Below are 13692 nucleotides of genomic sequence, written 5' to 3'. Positions count from 1 at the left end.
CGTATGAGCCAAGTCTCGCGATCTCACTTCATAACGTTCACTCGCATGGAGAAACTCTCGCGATACTGTGTGAAAGAGCGTGACATAAGCAAAGCAATCGATCTCAGATTAACGAATCGATCTCAGACTAACGACTCTATTATAAACATTACATAATAAAACAATTAAACAATAATGTTGAACTATTAAACTAAATTACCCCATTAGACATGTAAAACATGCTAATTGACAACGTTAATGCTCACATAAAGCAAGTAACATAATATATAACACGATTATCTCATGTAAGGATAGGTTAATAAAGTATATAACAAACACAATTGCAACACGGTTATCTCATGTAAGTTACGCCACCTTAAAACACATTTTCTGTATTGATTTCGATTATTGACTAATTAATTACAGTTTAAATGCTCGGTTTTATCATGTCTTACCTGAAAAATATCAACCGGCGCAACGATGCCGCGTCATCCAGTGAACCTCCGATCTGATTGGATCTGGAATCGTCTCTTGTATTTGTATCGGTGATTAACCATGTAGATGGATGATAACAGCCATTTGAGCCTACCAGTAGGCGCAGCAGGCCCCTTCTGGCCCATATCTATGAGCTGATAACCACTGATAACGGCCATTCAATCGAGTGATAACATTCGAAGCGGGTGAGAACAGAGCCTGCTGGCAAAAATGTGACAGAGCTCGTAATACAACGTGAATCAACATTGGCCCGCTGGTTATTTGTTCTAAAAACGTTTTGTCAATTTGGCATTTCCATTATCTCCATTAGCTTTTCCATGGAGCTTTTCTCTTAAATCAATACGTTTTCTGTCCAGTGTTTTACTTAATCTTCCCAACCATGCACATGCTCACTCTCTGGGCTGCAAAAAGCGCTGATCTTCATTGTGAAATTCTGCTCTAATGAAAGCGTCACACAAACAATATTTGTTCCTTCACGAGGCCGCTGCTAAGTCAACCTTTTCTCTGTGACAAACTGTAATATATCCAAACATGTATCTCTCGACCATATTGTTTGCGGTGAATAAATGCACTTATGTAACCTATGTGCTATACTAGAGAGTAAAAATGTTAACATTTGGAATTATTGTAATTAATATTAGGAGATTTTCCGTTTGATGAAGCTATCATAGTTGGTTAAATGAACCTACAGGACTATTAGGTGAAGTGAAACGTGAAATGGGCTTAATGATCTTTCTGTTGAACATCTGGATATTAATCGTGATTAAAATAATCAAGATTATCAGTTTATAATGCCAGCCATTATCGTGCAGCCCTTAAAAAAACTAACATAATGTAATGCACTTCATGTTGTTGATGAAAAAAAGTATATTTTCTTGCTCTTTTTATGTCAAAATGGTACAATATTATCCTATTCAATTCAATATGATAAACAAGTAATCTAAAGTAATCTAAAAGTAATCAAAAAGTAGTCAGATTATATTAGGCTATACCTTAAATGTGTAATGTGATTTGTAATCAGTAACTGACTACAATTTGTAAGTAATAATGACTGAATTAGTAACCTTTCTCAATAAAAAGAACTCTAAAATATTTTAATTTGAAAAAAAACAAAAACAAAAAACAAAAACCATAGTATAGTTAAGTTGGCTTGGAAAATTTTATATAGAGTTTATATATGTTAATAAGCAGAATCAATGAAGGAAAAAGGAACAAGAACAGAAAAAACATTAAATCAACTTAAGATAAAAGACGACATTAAATCGCTCAAGATCTCAAACAACTCCACAAACAGCATTACAAGCTTCACTTATTATTGACTTTATTTCTGTTAGACAAAGTTCTTATTGAGAATTAACAGAGGTTTAGATGTTTTATCGTTTCGTTTGATGTTACCATGATGGAGGTCAGCGTTTGTTTTAGTTCAGCAATGTACTGTAAAACATAAGTCAAATTTATTAAATGAAACAAGTTAATTTCACTGAAATATTAGTGAAAGTTAATACAACTCAATAATTGATCAGAGTAAATGTTGAATTGAAGTGGGGTTTTTTTTATGTGTTTTTGCACTAGATGTTGGTGTTAAATGTTTTGTTGGGATTTAAAGGGTTTGTCTGAGTTTTGTGTATCACCATTGTGCATAAGAGTATAGAGCCTGTGCTTCAGGCAAAGATGATCCAGGAACACTGATGTTATGTTGCATGTTGCTTTATTTAAAAACAGTAACTGCAGTGACAATCTCTTAGCTAACTGTAATTGCACATGTGCTGTGAGCTAGCAGTTATCTGCAAAAGATTATAGCTGACATGATGTTTCTAGTTTTAATGATTTTGCTTAATTTGGTTATTTTTTAATGGACTCAAAAGAAGTTCAAGTGAATAATATGCTCATATAGTTATTAATATGTTATTAAGTTTATGAATTTCTGCAAATGAAATTAGTTGATGAGTTTTAATTGAGTGCATAGTATTTTTACAGCAACATACTGCAATGTAGTATGGAAAAGAACTGTAAAATTAACAGTAAAGTATTGGCAACTTTTTTTGCCAGTAATTACCTGTACATTCACTGGACATTTTTTTACAGTGCAGGCATCAAATATATAAATCCTTTAAATATAGAATTTCTTTATAGAAATCATTTAAATGGTATTAGAATTAGTGAGTTAGTTATCAATACAAAAAGTATTGAAAAAAAAAGTTCTAAAATACATAGCAAATCTAGCTTGTTATATATAAGAATTATTATTATTATTATTATTTTATTTTTTTGCGTTCTTACAAGGATTTCCTGATTTTCTTCAAATTTGCTGCTCTCATCCTACAGGGGACAAAATTTCCGTTAATTTTTAGCACACAGTATGTGGTAAGACAGCATTCTTTCATGTTATTGATTGATAAGTCACTTTCTCATACTTTAGGCACTCGACTCTTTTTTGTGTCCAATGTTGTTTGGGGTCAGCACAGATTAATCTTCCTCTTTCGGTGCGGAAGCTGCAATGACATAAAATACCATGAACTCTAGCATCAGAGACAATATTATCAGTTGCCTTATCAAATCAAGGTCAACACAGTTTATTCATGTGGCACTGCAAATTCAACCCACAAAAATATACAAAAATGGTTAATAAGTTTAATAATCAGTTAAAACACAACTGATAATGCTTTATATGATTTATATATATAATATGTACAGTGAAAAAGTCAGATGTTATTAAATGTTTTTTTTTTCTCCTTTTTTCTTTTTCATAGATTCACACATTACAATATAGATAATTTAGTGGGAGGTTTTTTTTTTGTAAAATTACACAAATTATTAACGGAAATTAATTATAATAATATATATTTGTGTGTGTGTGTGTGTGTGTATGAGAAAGGTGTAATTTTACTTGCCACGTTTTTACAAATTCTAATTTACAACCACACTCTAAAGAAAAATGGTGCTATATAGCACCAAAAATGGTTCTTTGGCTCGTAATCATAGCGGAACCTTTTTTGGTGCTATATAGCACCTATCTTTAAAGGTGCTATATGGCACCTTGTCGTATGGTGCTATATAGAACCATAAGAGGTGCCATATAGCACCAGCAGTGGTTCTTTGGCTCGTTATGATAGGGGAACCTTTTCTGGTGCTATATAGCACCTATTCTTATAGTTTTCTAGCACATTTATCAAATTAGAGGTGCCATATATTGTTTTTTGAGCTAGCAGGGCCCGTTATCATGCCAGGTACTACTGTAGATGAGTCAATATGCTTCTAAATTACACTTTTATGAACGATAATTAATAATTTCTTACCAAATCATGACTTCATAGATTCAAAATCATGTACTAAATGCTTACTGAAAAACAAAATACATTACACTTTCAAAACCTTTTAATTTATTTCTTTCAGCAGCAAATAAACTCACATTATACTCCCCTTTTATACAAAATAATGCAACAAGCTTGAAATATGTACATTTTTGAAGACAATAGTCCTGTTTTTACATACTGAGTTATGCTCTGAAGTCCTGCAGTTTCTTTTTTGTCCTTCGGGATTTCAAAAAAAATATAGAAACTGGAACTTAAACCATAAGAAAGGGAGCAAGAGAGAGTATTGACTCCAAAAGTCTACTCACAGATTGAGTTGTACACTCATTTTACAGTGACAGGAAGTCCGACTGCATCCTTCAATTTCAAAACAACATACTTCAAAAAGGTCAGTGTCTTTTTCAGTCCTTTAGGGCACTGGATTGGATTAGATTCCAAACGCAAAATATACACACAGGAGGAGGCCCAGTGCCATCAAGATGTCCTCACTCTACTCTGTGATTAACTGGCCATCCAACGTGAACAAAATGTGGTCATACTGCATGAGATGATCCTCCTGCAGGCTTTAGGCACTATCTTAGGTGTTGGGACGACAGGAGGGCTGGTCTGAGCATGGCCCTGGAGAAGAGGGGATAATAGCATTAACCATCTTCACATATTTATTTGAAAGGCAAACCTTATAAGCTAAATTATAACAAAATGTGCAATAAGTACTTCGTGCTTTGATTAGATTGTGCTTCACACACTGTAGTCACCTGTTCATGGCTCACCTCAATGTCAAACAGCAACCCCAGGTCCACCTTGAACAGTGCAGGCAAGAGGAGAACAGCTGCTTCCAACTGTAGGCCTTTCAACAAAATAACATCATTAGGTTAACATAACACGGGGGATGCTTTTACCCAATACTTTTTTGTTTTGCTTTTTAAACATTCATTACTGTGTGTAAAGCCCAAAGTATACTTCGTATTTTATGCGTATGCTTTTTCTGAACTCAAAACAAATTAAGATCTTTTTGATGAAGTCTGAGAGGTTTCTGTTCCTCCAATGATGAGGGTGAGTAATTAATGACAGAATTTTCATTTTTGGGTAAACTAATCCTTTAAAGGTGATTACCCTTGCACAAATCAAAGCAATTCTCAAACAACACAACTGGATATTCATACAACTTCACATTTGTACGAGACACACACTAGAGCTGCAGGATTCTGGATGAAATGAGAATCATGATATTTTGGTTTCAAATAGAGATCGCAATTCTCCCACGATTCTAAATAGACAACTAAAAATAACATTTATTTTACTAGTTCTAGCAAAATATTAATAGCTGGACTCTAATTGCCGGAAAATGTTTAATTTGAATGAATTATTTTTAAAAAATGGTTTTGAATATATTAATGGCTCATTAATAAATACTTGTTTCACTACTGGATGAATCAGGGTTTAACCTTATCCAATCTATTGAATGAATGATTCAATGACAATGTCACTGGTTGCCACCTAGTGGCTTAACAAGGTAATTTATATACAACAGTTATTTGAAGCACCATGTTAGTTTCGATTTTCTCTATTTTGATCACTATCTGATGTCCAGTGTTTATATCCTAACTGTAAACTTTTGTCTTATTACTTATGTGATAATTTTAATATTTGTGAAAGAAATCAAATAACCAAATCCTTGAATAACTACAGTGTGGTTCAAAACTGCTGTTTCTGGATCAGTGGCAGCATGAACACCGAATGTTCCGGTAGGATTTTTGTCAAAGGTTTAACAGACGCAGGCGAATCATTGTCATTAATAAAGTAGGATCGCGTGGGTGTTTGAATCGAGATTGCGACCTTTCTACGATAAATTGTGCAGCTCTAACATATACATACAAAGTAAATCAAAGGGGTTTCGGACAAGCCAGGTTGATGATGTATGTCATACCTAGAAGCAGGGCACAAGCTGATGTAACTGAAGTAAGTTGATTCAAAACTTTAACTCCCTCAATGTCAGCAGATGGTTCATGAAGTTCTCCCCCTCCTTCCAAATAATGAACATCGCCATGGTGAGCTGCTCCTCAATCATCTGTCTGGTTATCCTAAATAGTAAACATAAAAAAAAAAAAAACAAATTCGGTCACCTTTTGCTAGCATAACTACAAAATACACAAATTTAGACTTATTTTTCTGAAAATAAACCAAAATAGAATATTCTTACGTTCAACTCAGAAAGTACTCCTTGATGAGGTCTTCAGGACTTTCTCTCAGGTGAATGTTTTCAGCCTGTGATAAAGCAATTGTGATTAATTTTCTTAATTAAAAAAAAAGCACAATAATCTGTAATAGGAAATCAAATTTTTGCAGATATGCAATAGCAAAGGACAAGAAAAAGAAAATAATTCATATTAATGACTGGCCAAATTTGCAATTAATATATTTATGGACAATACCAGCAACACTTGTGGCATTGAGGGATCAAATAAATAAATAAAAAAGGAGCTAAAAAAAAAAAAAAATCAATTCTTTATTTTTCCAATGCGTTTCAGCACACAGGCCTTCGTCAGTGCTAAAATACTACAGATTTGCAATTAAGAAATGCATCTGAATCAGTCATTGGTTTCATTTAAAATTATGAATTTATAATATATAATTATAAGTCTGAAAATAAGACATGCATCAATTAATAAATTAGCTTTACACCCTAATATATTTAATCATTCTTGATTAAAGGGATATTTCACGAAAAATGAAAGCTAGCTGTTAATTTACTTACCATCAGGCCAACCAAGTTGACTTTTTTTCTTCAGTAGAACAGTAAAGATTTTTAGCTGGAACTGTGATTAATTTAATGTCAATGGCTACTGTCAAAAAAAAAAAAAAAAAAATTAATACAAAACAACAAGAAAAAAAGTCGCATGCATTTGAGATGGCATAAGAGGGAGTTGATGAATGTTTTGGAATGGATAATTCTTAGTCTAAAGTTTGTTAATGAGGATGACATTCAAGTCAATAGACCACATTAGATGGATTTTATTCAAACATGTCAAACATTGGTAATTCATATTATCTATTAACAATTATAGCCGTTTTTATAGAAATTACTTACCATGTAAAGTTATTGCAAAGTGTCCTTAGTCGTCAAACATTGAGGAGCTTTAGATCCTAAAAGGGAGAGGGGAATCAGTGTTTATAAATGGAAAAAAAAACTTGTTTGCTGCAGTACAAGTAATTAATTAGTAGTGTAAATACTCAGCCATTTCATTCTACTAAAAAAAAAACACCTCGCGCTAGTCAAATGAAGTAACGTTAAGCCTTAAATATGTCTTTACTCACACACTTTATTCGTCATTTTGGTCGAACAAATCAGAGCTAACGTGAAAAAAAGACAACTAAAAGAACTGACAAACATTACTTTAAAAACCTAAACTCAATAATTGTAATGCGAGGATCCCCTCAGCCTCGACTCGAGCGTCTCTCCCGCTCCCCACGCACTTCCTGCCCGCATCATTTCAAATAGCACGCGCTGCTTACACGGTAAAGGAGACGTTTCTTTTAAAAATTATTTAGAGACATATTTACATGGTCCAAACACTACAACAATACATTTCTATAGAATAAAACAAGTAATGCAACATCTTGTATAGAATAGAAATATTCAATTAGCGCTAACCTTTATAACGTTACTGCAGGCCGCGAAAATTCAAAAATTCGGTTAGTTACGATTTCGTTAGTATTCATGTTCACAAACAACGCTAATTAACTCTAAACCGCTAAAACACATGTTCAACCTTTGCATTTTCGAGTATATTAATTAAAACATTTCCAACCTACCTTATTTCATCCGAGTCCAGGGGAAAGAAAATGGCGGCCGAGCAGAAAACTCCAGAAAGTCTCGTGAGTCATGACGTCAGAAAAAAAAACCGTCTGTCACGGGGTCCTTAAAGAGAAATTATCCTTTGGCTGAAAGTGAGATATTTGAGCAGTTGAGTGTAGCCTACTATAATATTGAGAGCAATTCGCAGAAAGACGAAGTAATCAGACTCAAATAGTTATAGCAATCCAATTTACACCCATATTCACTAACAGTGTAGAGGGGCTTGGGGACAAAAAGGTTGAGAACCAGGTTATGTTTAGAAAATACACTGTAATTTAATGTTGTTTTTAATCCTTTCCCCAACTAAACTAAGAGAATAAGAGAGTTAGAGAACCTTTAAAGAACTATACAGAGGCTTAACAGGTTCTTTGTATGGCAGTGGTGCTATATAGCACCTTAACCACAGCAAGGAACCGCTGAAGAACCACTGAAGAACCGCTGAAGAACCATACAGGTGCTTTACTGGTTCTTTATAAGGTAGCGGTGCTATATAGCACCTTAACCACCCCAAAGAACCGCTGAAGAACCGCTGAAGAACCATTTTTTTTTAGAGTGCAGTAGTGTAGAGTCGGGGCCATACGCACGTAGGCCGTATACTTACTTTTTGCTCAGGGCTGTTTACGTATTGATTACGACTTCTAAAGGCTGATTTATACTTCTGCGTAGAGTGTACGCCGTAGCCTGATGTGCACTTCTTCAAAAATGTAACAACGCGTCAATAGCGGGTATGCATGTGACGTCACCGTCGACCGTTACAACTGCGGTCCAGTGTTGCCAGATTGGGCGGGTTCCCGCCCAATTGGGCTCCTTTTGGTCACGTCCGACCGGAAAAAAATGCATTGGGCGGGTCTTTAAAATTTGGGCTGGTTTTTGATGCAACAGGCGGGTTTTTATTTTTGACTATAAACAGTATTCTTTATTATTTTTTTTAATGAAAACTAACTATAAAATAAATTATATAATTTAGGATGACATTTAAATTAGGTATGGTTCAGGTTAGCCAATAAGGTTCAGGGGAATCCTGTCCAATCAGACTTCAAGCTTGATTGGCGGGTTGTTGTAGGCTAATTCGTTATATCGTCAAAACTGCATTATCATCATCAGTGATCATCATTCATCATCATCATCATGCCAAAGTGGGGTAAATATAAAAAGTCCTACAGAAAGGAATGGGAGAGCGGATGAGTCAACAATGCTGACTCATCTCTCATCTCCGCAGTAGTGGACGCGCCTATATACAAGTTTCATATGGATTACATAATCTGAGAATATTTATTTTCCATTTGAATTGGCTCGTTTAAAAGTAGACATTCCAAGCTATAGATATATTTCTTGTGTCTGTGAGGAAAGCAGCTTATACGATGAGTTTCGGTTCATGCTTGTTACAAGCTCAAGTTCACCGAGACCGAGATCAGAAAACGCATCCTGATTGCTTTCATTGTTTTACAAAAGCACAACGTTTTGCTGTTATTGTGAGTTTACAGAAATAAAAGTAGACCCTTTACATTTTGCATTACTCTTATCTATGACCAAAAATGACGGAGTATTTTAAGTTAAGTGCAGTGATCACACCGACGCCTCCATGTAATGCAGTAAACACGCTCTCCACACAAACACTTGGATATGCCAAATAATAGCGCACATTTATCTATAGGCAAACATTAAAGAGAATGGACTAAAGTTGCGACTTACATGTTTCAAGTGATAAGGCATATTTGAGGTCGATAAATGATAGGTGAATGTTTGGATTTCCTGCAGTTAATGATCTGTGCCTCTAGGACTGCGTGACCTCGCCACTTCCTGTGGAGATTTTTTTTTCTGCGACTAACCGATTAATAAAATCTTGGTCGACCAAGCCTCTTCAAGTTGACTAATGGTCGACTATTAGGGGGCAGCCCTACTAGTGACGATTCAGTGTATCATTCAGTCGTTATTTTATTTAAAATTAAAAGAAGGGAAAAAAACGAGAATTCATGTTGAATCGCCCAGTGGTCTATAAGTTAAATAATAATAATAATTTTAATAATGATAATATAAAAAAATTAATTAGTTGGTAATTAAGCACAAATTTGTAAGTAGCCTACTAATACAAAAAGAAAAGTATAATGAAATGATTTGAGAATAGGCCTATTAGAAAAGAACTGTAGTTCTGACAATAGTAGCACAAGAACAATAAAAAATGTTGTCCCCGAGGTTTCCGATGTAGACCTTGTGTTTTAATAAAATTATCATTTATATTAAAAAAAAAAAAAAAAGATGCACTGACTGGATATACTTGAGGCGAGCCTGGTGCTCTCCAATGTGCGATGTGTTAGTCTGGTTGTTTAATAATAATAAAAAAAAATTGTGTGTTTTATTCTATAACAGTTTTAATAACAGTATGTATTTTGGGCTGGTATTTTTTGAAATGGGCGGGTTTTAAGCTGTAGTTGGGCTGGAAATCTTTAGTCCAATCTGGCAACACTGCTGCGGTCACGGCCACCGAGTGGCAAAAGACTGAAGGGGCTCGCACACCGGACGCGAAGCTCAGCGCCTCGCCACGTCTTTAAAATTTGGACGCATTGTTTTAGAACTATGAGTGTACGCACACCGGCAGCGACATTCGGCGTCTGTCCACGGCGCCCAGCTACGACTCAGAAAAAAAAAACATAAAATAATGCGTTCGAATTTGAAAGATGTGCTGCGGCGCTGAGCTTCGCGTCCGGTGTGCGAGCCCCTTGATTGGCAGTATTGGTTTTCAGCGTGAATGTCGCGAAAAACACACAAAACACATCCAAAGCGGGAAAAAGCTTTGTGATTGACTGTACAAATAGCTTTGATACAAACCCTGAGGTATATATTTAAAAACTGCAGAAAGCACAGGGGAAAAAGCAAATGGATCACTGCAATTCACAGAAACAGCTGGACTCCAGGCAGAGAAACAAGGATTTGCAGTTATCGTTTTGTGTGAAATTGTTGGATTTTGAGGTAATAACCATACCGTACAGTGTTATATATTAGTTTGACAGCTCAACAATTAAATATTTTCCATTCTGCATAATTGGGTGTTTTTCAATAAACAACACTGACAAAAACTACACTATAAAGGGACCCCCGGCAATCCGGACGCGAAGCTTGACAACTCACAGGTATCGCACACCGGCCACGCACATATAGACCCCTTAATCGCATACGTCACTGTGACGTCACCGCTCTAGCTGGAGGCAAAACATAAATAAGAACTAATAGCGGGCGCGCTAAAAGTTTGAGTTTTTGACTTTAAAATGTCATCTTGTTGTGTTTTTGGCTGCCAGAATAGAAGGAACAGGACTTTTGGTTCAAAACTAAAGTTTCACCAGATCCCGGCAGACATTCCTTCACAGAAATCAAAAAGATAATTGTGGTTGAATGCAATACGGCGTACAGACTGGACGGAGACGATCATAAATAATACTCGTTTGCAGTGCACACTTCATATCAGGTAAAATAATCGATGCATACTGTATGTATTGGTGTGTTGAATTATATGCTTTATGTATTCAGAGCTTTTAAGCGCTATAGGTTCCCGTACGAACTGAAAAGACCAATTATCAGCGCAACTGAAGCAGCCCGATTTATTTAATGCATCAGTGGCGCGCGAATCGGCCTACTCTGAATCGGATCCGGTTGTTAAGTCTGACGTCACGCGGCATCTCATACCACACGAAAACAACAAATGGTGCTAATATACATACATGATGTGGTGTAATACTACAAAAAATATATAATTACAACCTTTATCTCCATATCAAAATTCCAGATGGCCAGACAATGATTCATCTTTTATAAATCATTAAAATAATATCTGTGACGCTGTGAGCACGGAGACTGTTGTGTAGACTGTAAGTATTTAAAATTTTAACTTTTTTAAATGATTGATATTTAATATGAATAAATAGCGCTCATAAACGGCCGTCGATGGCATTCACGTCACCTCGTATTTACCGGATTGTTGAAATGACAATACGTGACGTTATATTCGGAGCTGTTCACGTCCTCGGACTGGGAATTATGCGTTTCCTGACACCACTATCAACGCCTAAATGAATCTACAGCGGCCACGTGGTACATCTGGGAGCTTTCAGAAAACTCCCAGCTTACAAGCTGTAATTACGAGCTCTACGAGGACGTGAACGCTTTTTACAAGCTAGAATCTTGTAACTACAGGAATTACGAGGCCACGTGAACGCACCTTTAGACCCGGAAACGGCGTTCTTTACGTCACAACTTAACAACCTCCAAAAGTGTGATAAGATTTCCACAAGCCATTCCTATCGTGACACTAATGATAAAATGTGCAATCCATTTGAATTCTTTTAAGAGTTAAACACTATTTGAAACGCTATAGAGAAAGTCAAACATGATCTAGACTGATGAACAAAATGAACAAACGACTGATGAAAAGAGGAAAAAACATCTTGCATCAACTTTTATTAGAAAGCTTTTTAAAATATATTCATGACCCACCCATACTAGAATTTATCACGATTTATTTTGTGCTCATCTTGTAGAATTTATTATCTATTGAGGGAATATATTTTTTACTATAGATGTATATTAGCTATGTAGCTATTGTTTCTGTGTATACTACTGCTATTTTTCTTAACAAATGCTATGATAAAAAAGAAAAATGTTTGACTTCTTATGGCACAATTTCTGACAGTCACAGTTTAATATTTTTATCACCATTAAAATTAAGAAAGTCAGCAACAGTCTCAGGCAGACAGGCATTCAGCTTAGGTTAGTTAAAAAAATGAGGAAAGAATCACTTTTTTTTTTTAGGACTACACATATACACAAAATAAAAATACTTACATAATAGCTTCAATATCACAGCCGCCAGTTAAGCCCTGGATATCATAGCCTTTCAGAACTGTACAGCGTCTGGGGTGTTTAGTATAACTAAGGCAGCAGGTCGCTGTGAAACAAAAGGGAACGAGTTATTCATGCATTCACACATCTACAGGCTGTCGAATAACGGCATGCTGGCGGATTATTAACACATTCAGGAACAGCGTTTTAAAAGATCTGCATATTCTTTAAAAGCAGTCACTCACCTGCGACTGTCTCCACCTGAAAAAGGATGAGTGTAACCAATGCCAAAATACACATTTTTATTAACATCTTTGAACTTTGGAAGTTGTCCAGTATCTCATACGGTTTAAAGTATTGTTAAGAGAGCGGTAATCCACACAGAAAAAGAATAAGTTTATGTTGGACTTGACTGAGATCACTCTTTATAAACCCTTGATTTGGGTTTTCCCCCACCTTTGGAATTGGTTTACTCCTATTTGAAATTCCTCAGATTTGAGCCGTTTCTCAATATACGTTCTTGTCTGTAGGCTACTTGTGTTCTTGTGGATTTGTGAAACGTCATCAGTCTCTGCCCAAGTACTGTTCCAAGGCTGCGTTCCCGTTCGGTTTTAGACACGCACTCGCGAACTTCCCTAAACGCTTCCCCTCGCAGGAATTCCTGCCGCCATTTTGAGTGCGCTCCACTTCGTGAAGTGGACGAGGGAAGTTTTTATGGACAGACCCTCGCTCCCTCGATTTTGACCGATCTGAAAAATGGAAAATGCTGCCTTCTGAGGACACATTTCAAGGCGCGTCCGAATCCAATGTTAGCTTCACTTCCTGTCTCATGAGATACATTCCTCAGATCGATTTTTGAAGGAAGCATAGATGTATCCTTAGCTGCCTTTAATATCCCACAATCCTGTTTTTCCATTAGTGACACTTCCCTGCCAACACACCCATGTGGGGCCCATAAGGGTTGGATATGGGCTGGTGAGTGGGCCCCATCTGGGCTGCCCAGATGGGGCCCAGTTAGTTTTGTCCGGGGGTTCCATGGTGGCCCCATGTGGGCAAGCCCAGATGGGCTGAAGTTGGGCTTCACATGGGCCCTAGCTAAAACCCACACGGGCAACCCAGGTTTCTCCCATCTGGGGCCCACACTTACCTGGGCCCCATGTGGGCTGCACATGGGCCCCTGCTATTCTACCCATAAGGGTAATAACCATTATTATGGGCTAA

At 36.3% G+C, this 13692-nt stretch overlaps 1 protein-coding gene across 6 annotated transcripts; it reads right to left on the bottom strand.

Moving 5' to 3' along the window:
* Nucleotides 1-422: 422 nt before the first annotated feature.
* On the bottom strand, nt 423-13386 carry LOC137013795 (C-C motif chemokine 20-like). 6 transcript variants are annotated; one of them, XR_010893762.1, is made up of 9 exons: nt 12717-13386; nt 12475-12577; nt 7599-7727; nt 6874-6929; nt 6541-6628; nt 5986-6050; nt 5713-5866; nt 4541-4632; nt 3142-4403 (listed from the first exon to the last, which is right to left on the bottom strand). XR_010893762.1 is itself a non-coding variant. In XM_067377740.1 (5 exons), exons 1-5 carry the CDS (start codon nt 12781-12783, stop codon nt 633-635), a joined length of 330 nt encoding a protein of 109 aa, XP_067233841.1. In that variant the 5' UTR covers nt 12784-13386; the 3' UTR covers nt 423-632. The 6 variants fall into 6 exon arrangements, 2 of the variants coding, with proteins under 2 accessions (XP_067233841.1, XP_067233842.1); XR_010893763.1 differs by having other exon boundaries at nt 3505-4403; nt 4556-4632; nt 6541-6625; XR_010893761.1 differs by having other exon boundaries at nt 3512-4403; nt 4556-4632; nt 12928-13386.
* Between the last annotated feature and the right edge of the window lie 306 nt (nt 13387-13692).

Source organism: Chanodichthys erythropterus, chromosome 23 (assembly GCF_024489055.1).
Source record: "Chanodichthys erythropterus isolate Z2021 chromosome 23, ASM2448905v1, whole genome shotgun sequence".
Taxonomy (NCBI): Eukaryota; Metazoa; Chordata; class Actinopteri; order Cypriniformes; family Xenocyprididae; genus Chanodichthys; species Chanodichthys erythropterus.
The sequence above is the reverse complement of the archived record's forward strand: the minus strand, read 5'-3'. Positions and strand labels throughout refer to the sequence as shown.

Coding starts and splice junctions, on each gene's coding strand:
- LOC137013795 (XM_067377740.1), bottom strand. CDS start 12,783: ATGTTAATAAAAATGTGTATTTTGGCATTGGTTACACTCATCCTTTTT. Junction 2,967..12,474: donor TGTGATATTGAAGCTATTAT/GTAAGTATTTTT, acceptor ATGTCATTGCAG/CTTCCGCACCGAAAGAGGAA. Junction 2,794..2,888: donor AAAAGAGTCGAGTGCCTAAA/GTATGAGAAAGT, acceptor TGTCCCCTGTAG/GATGAGAGCAGCAAATTTGA.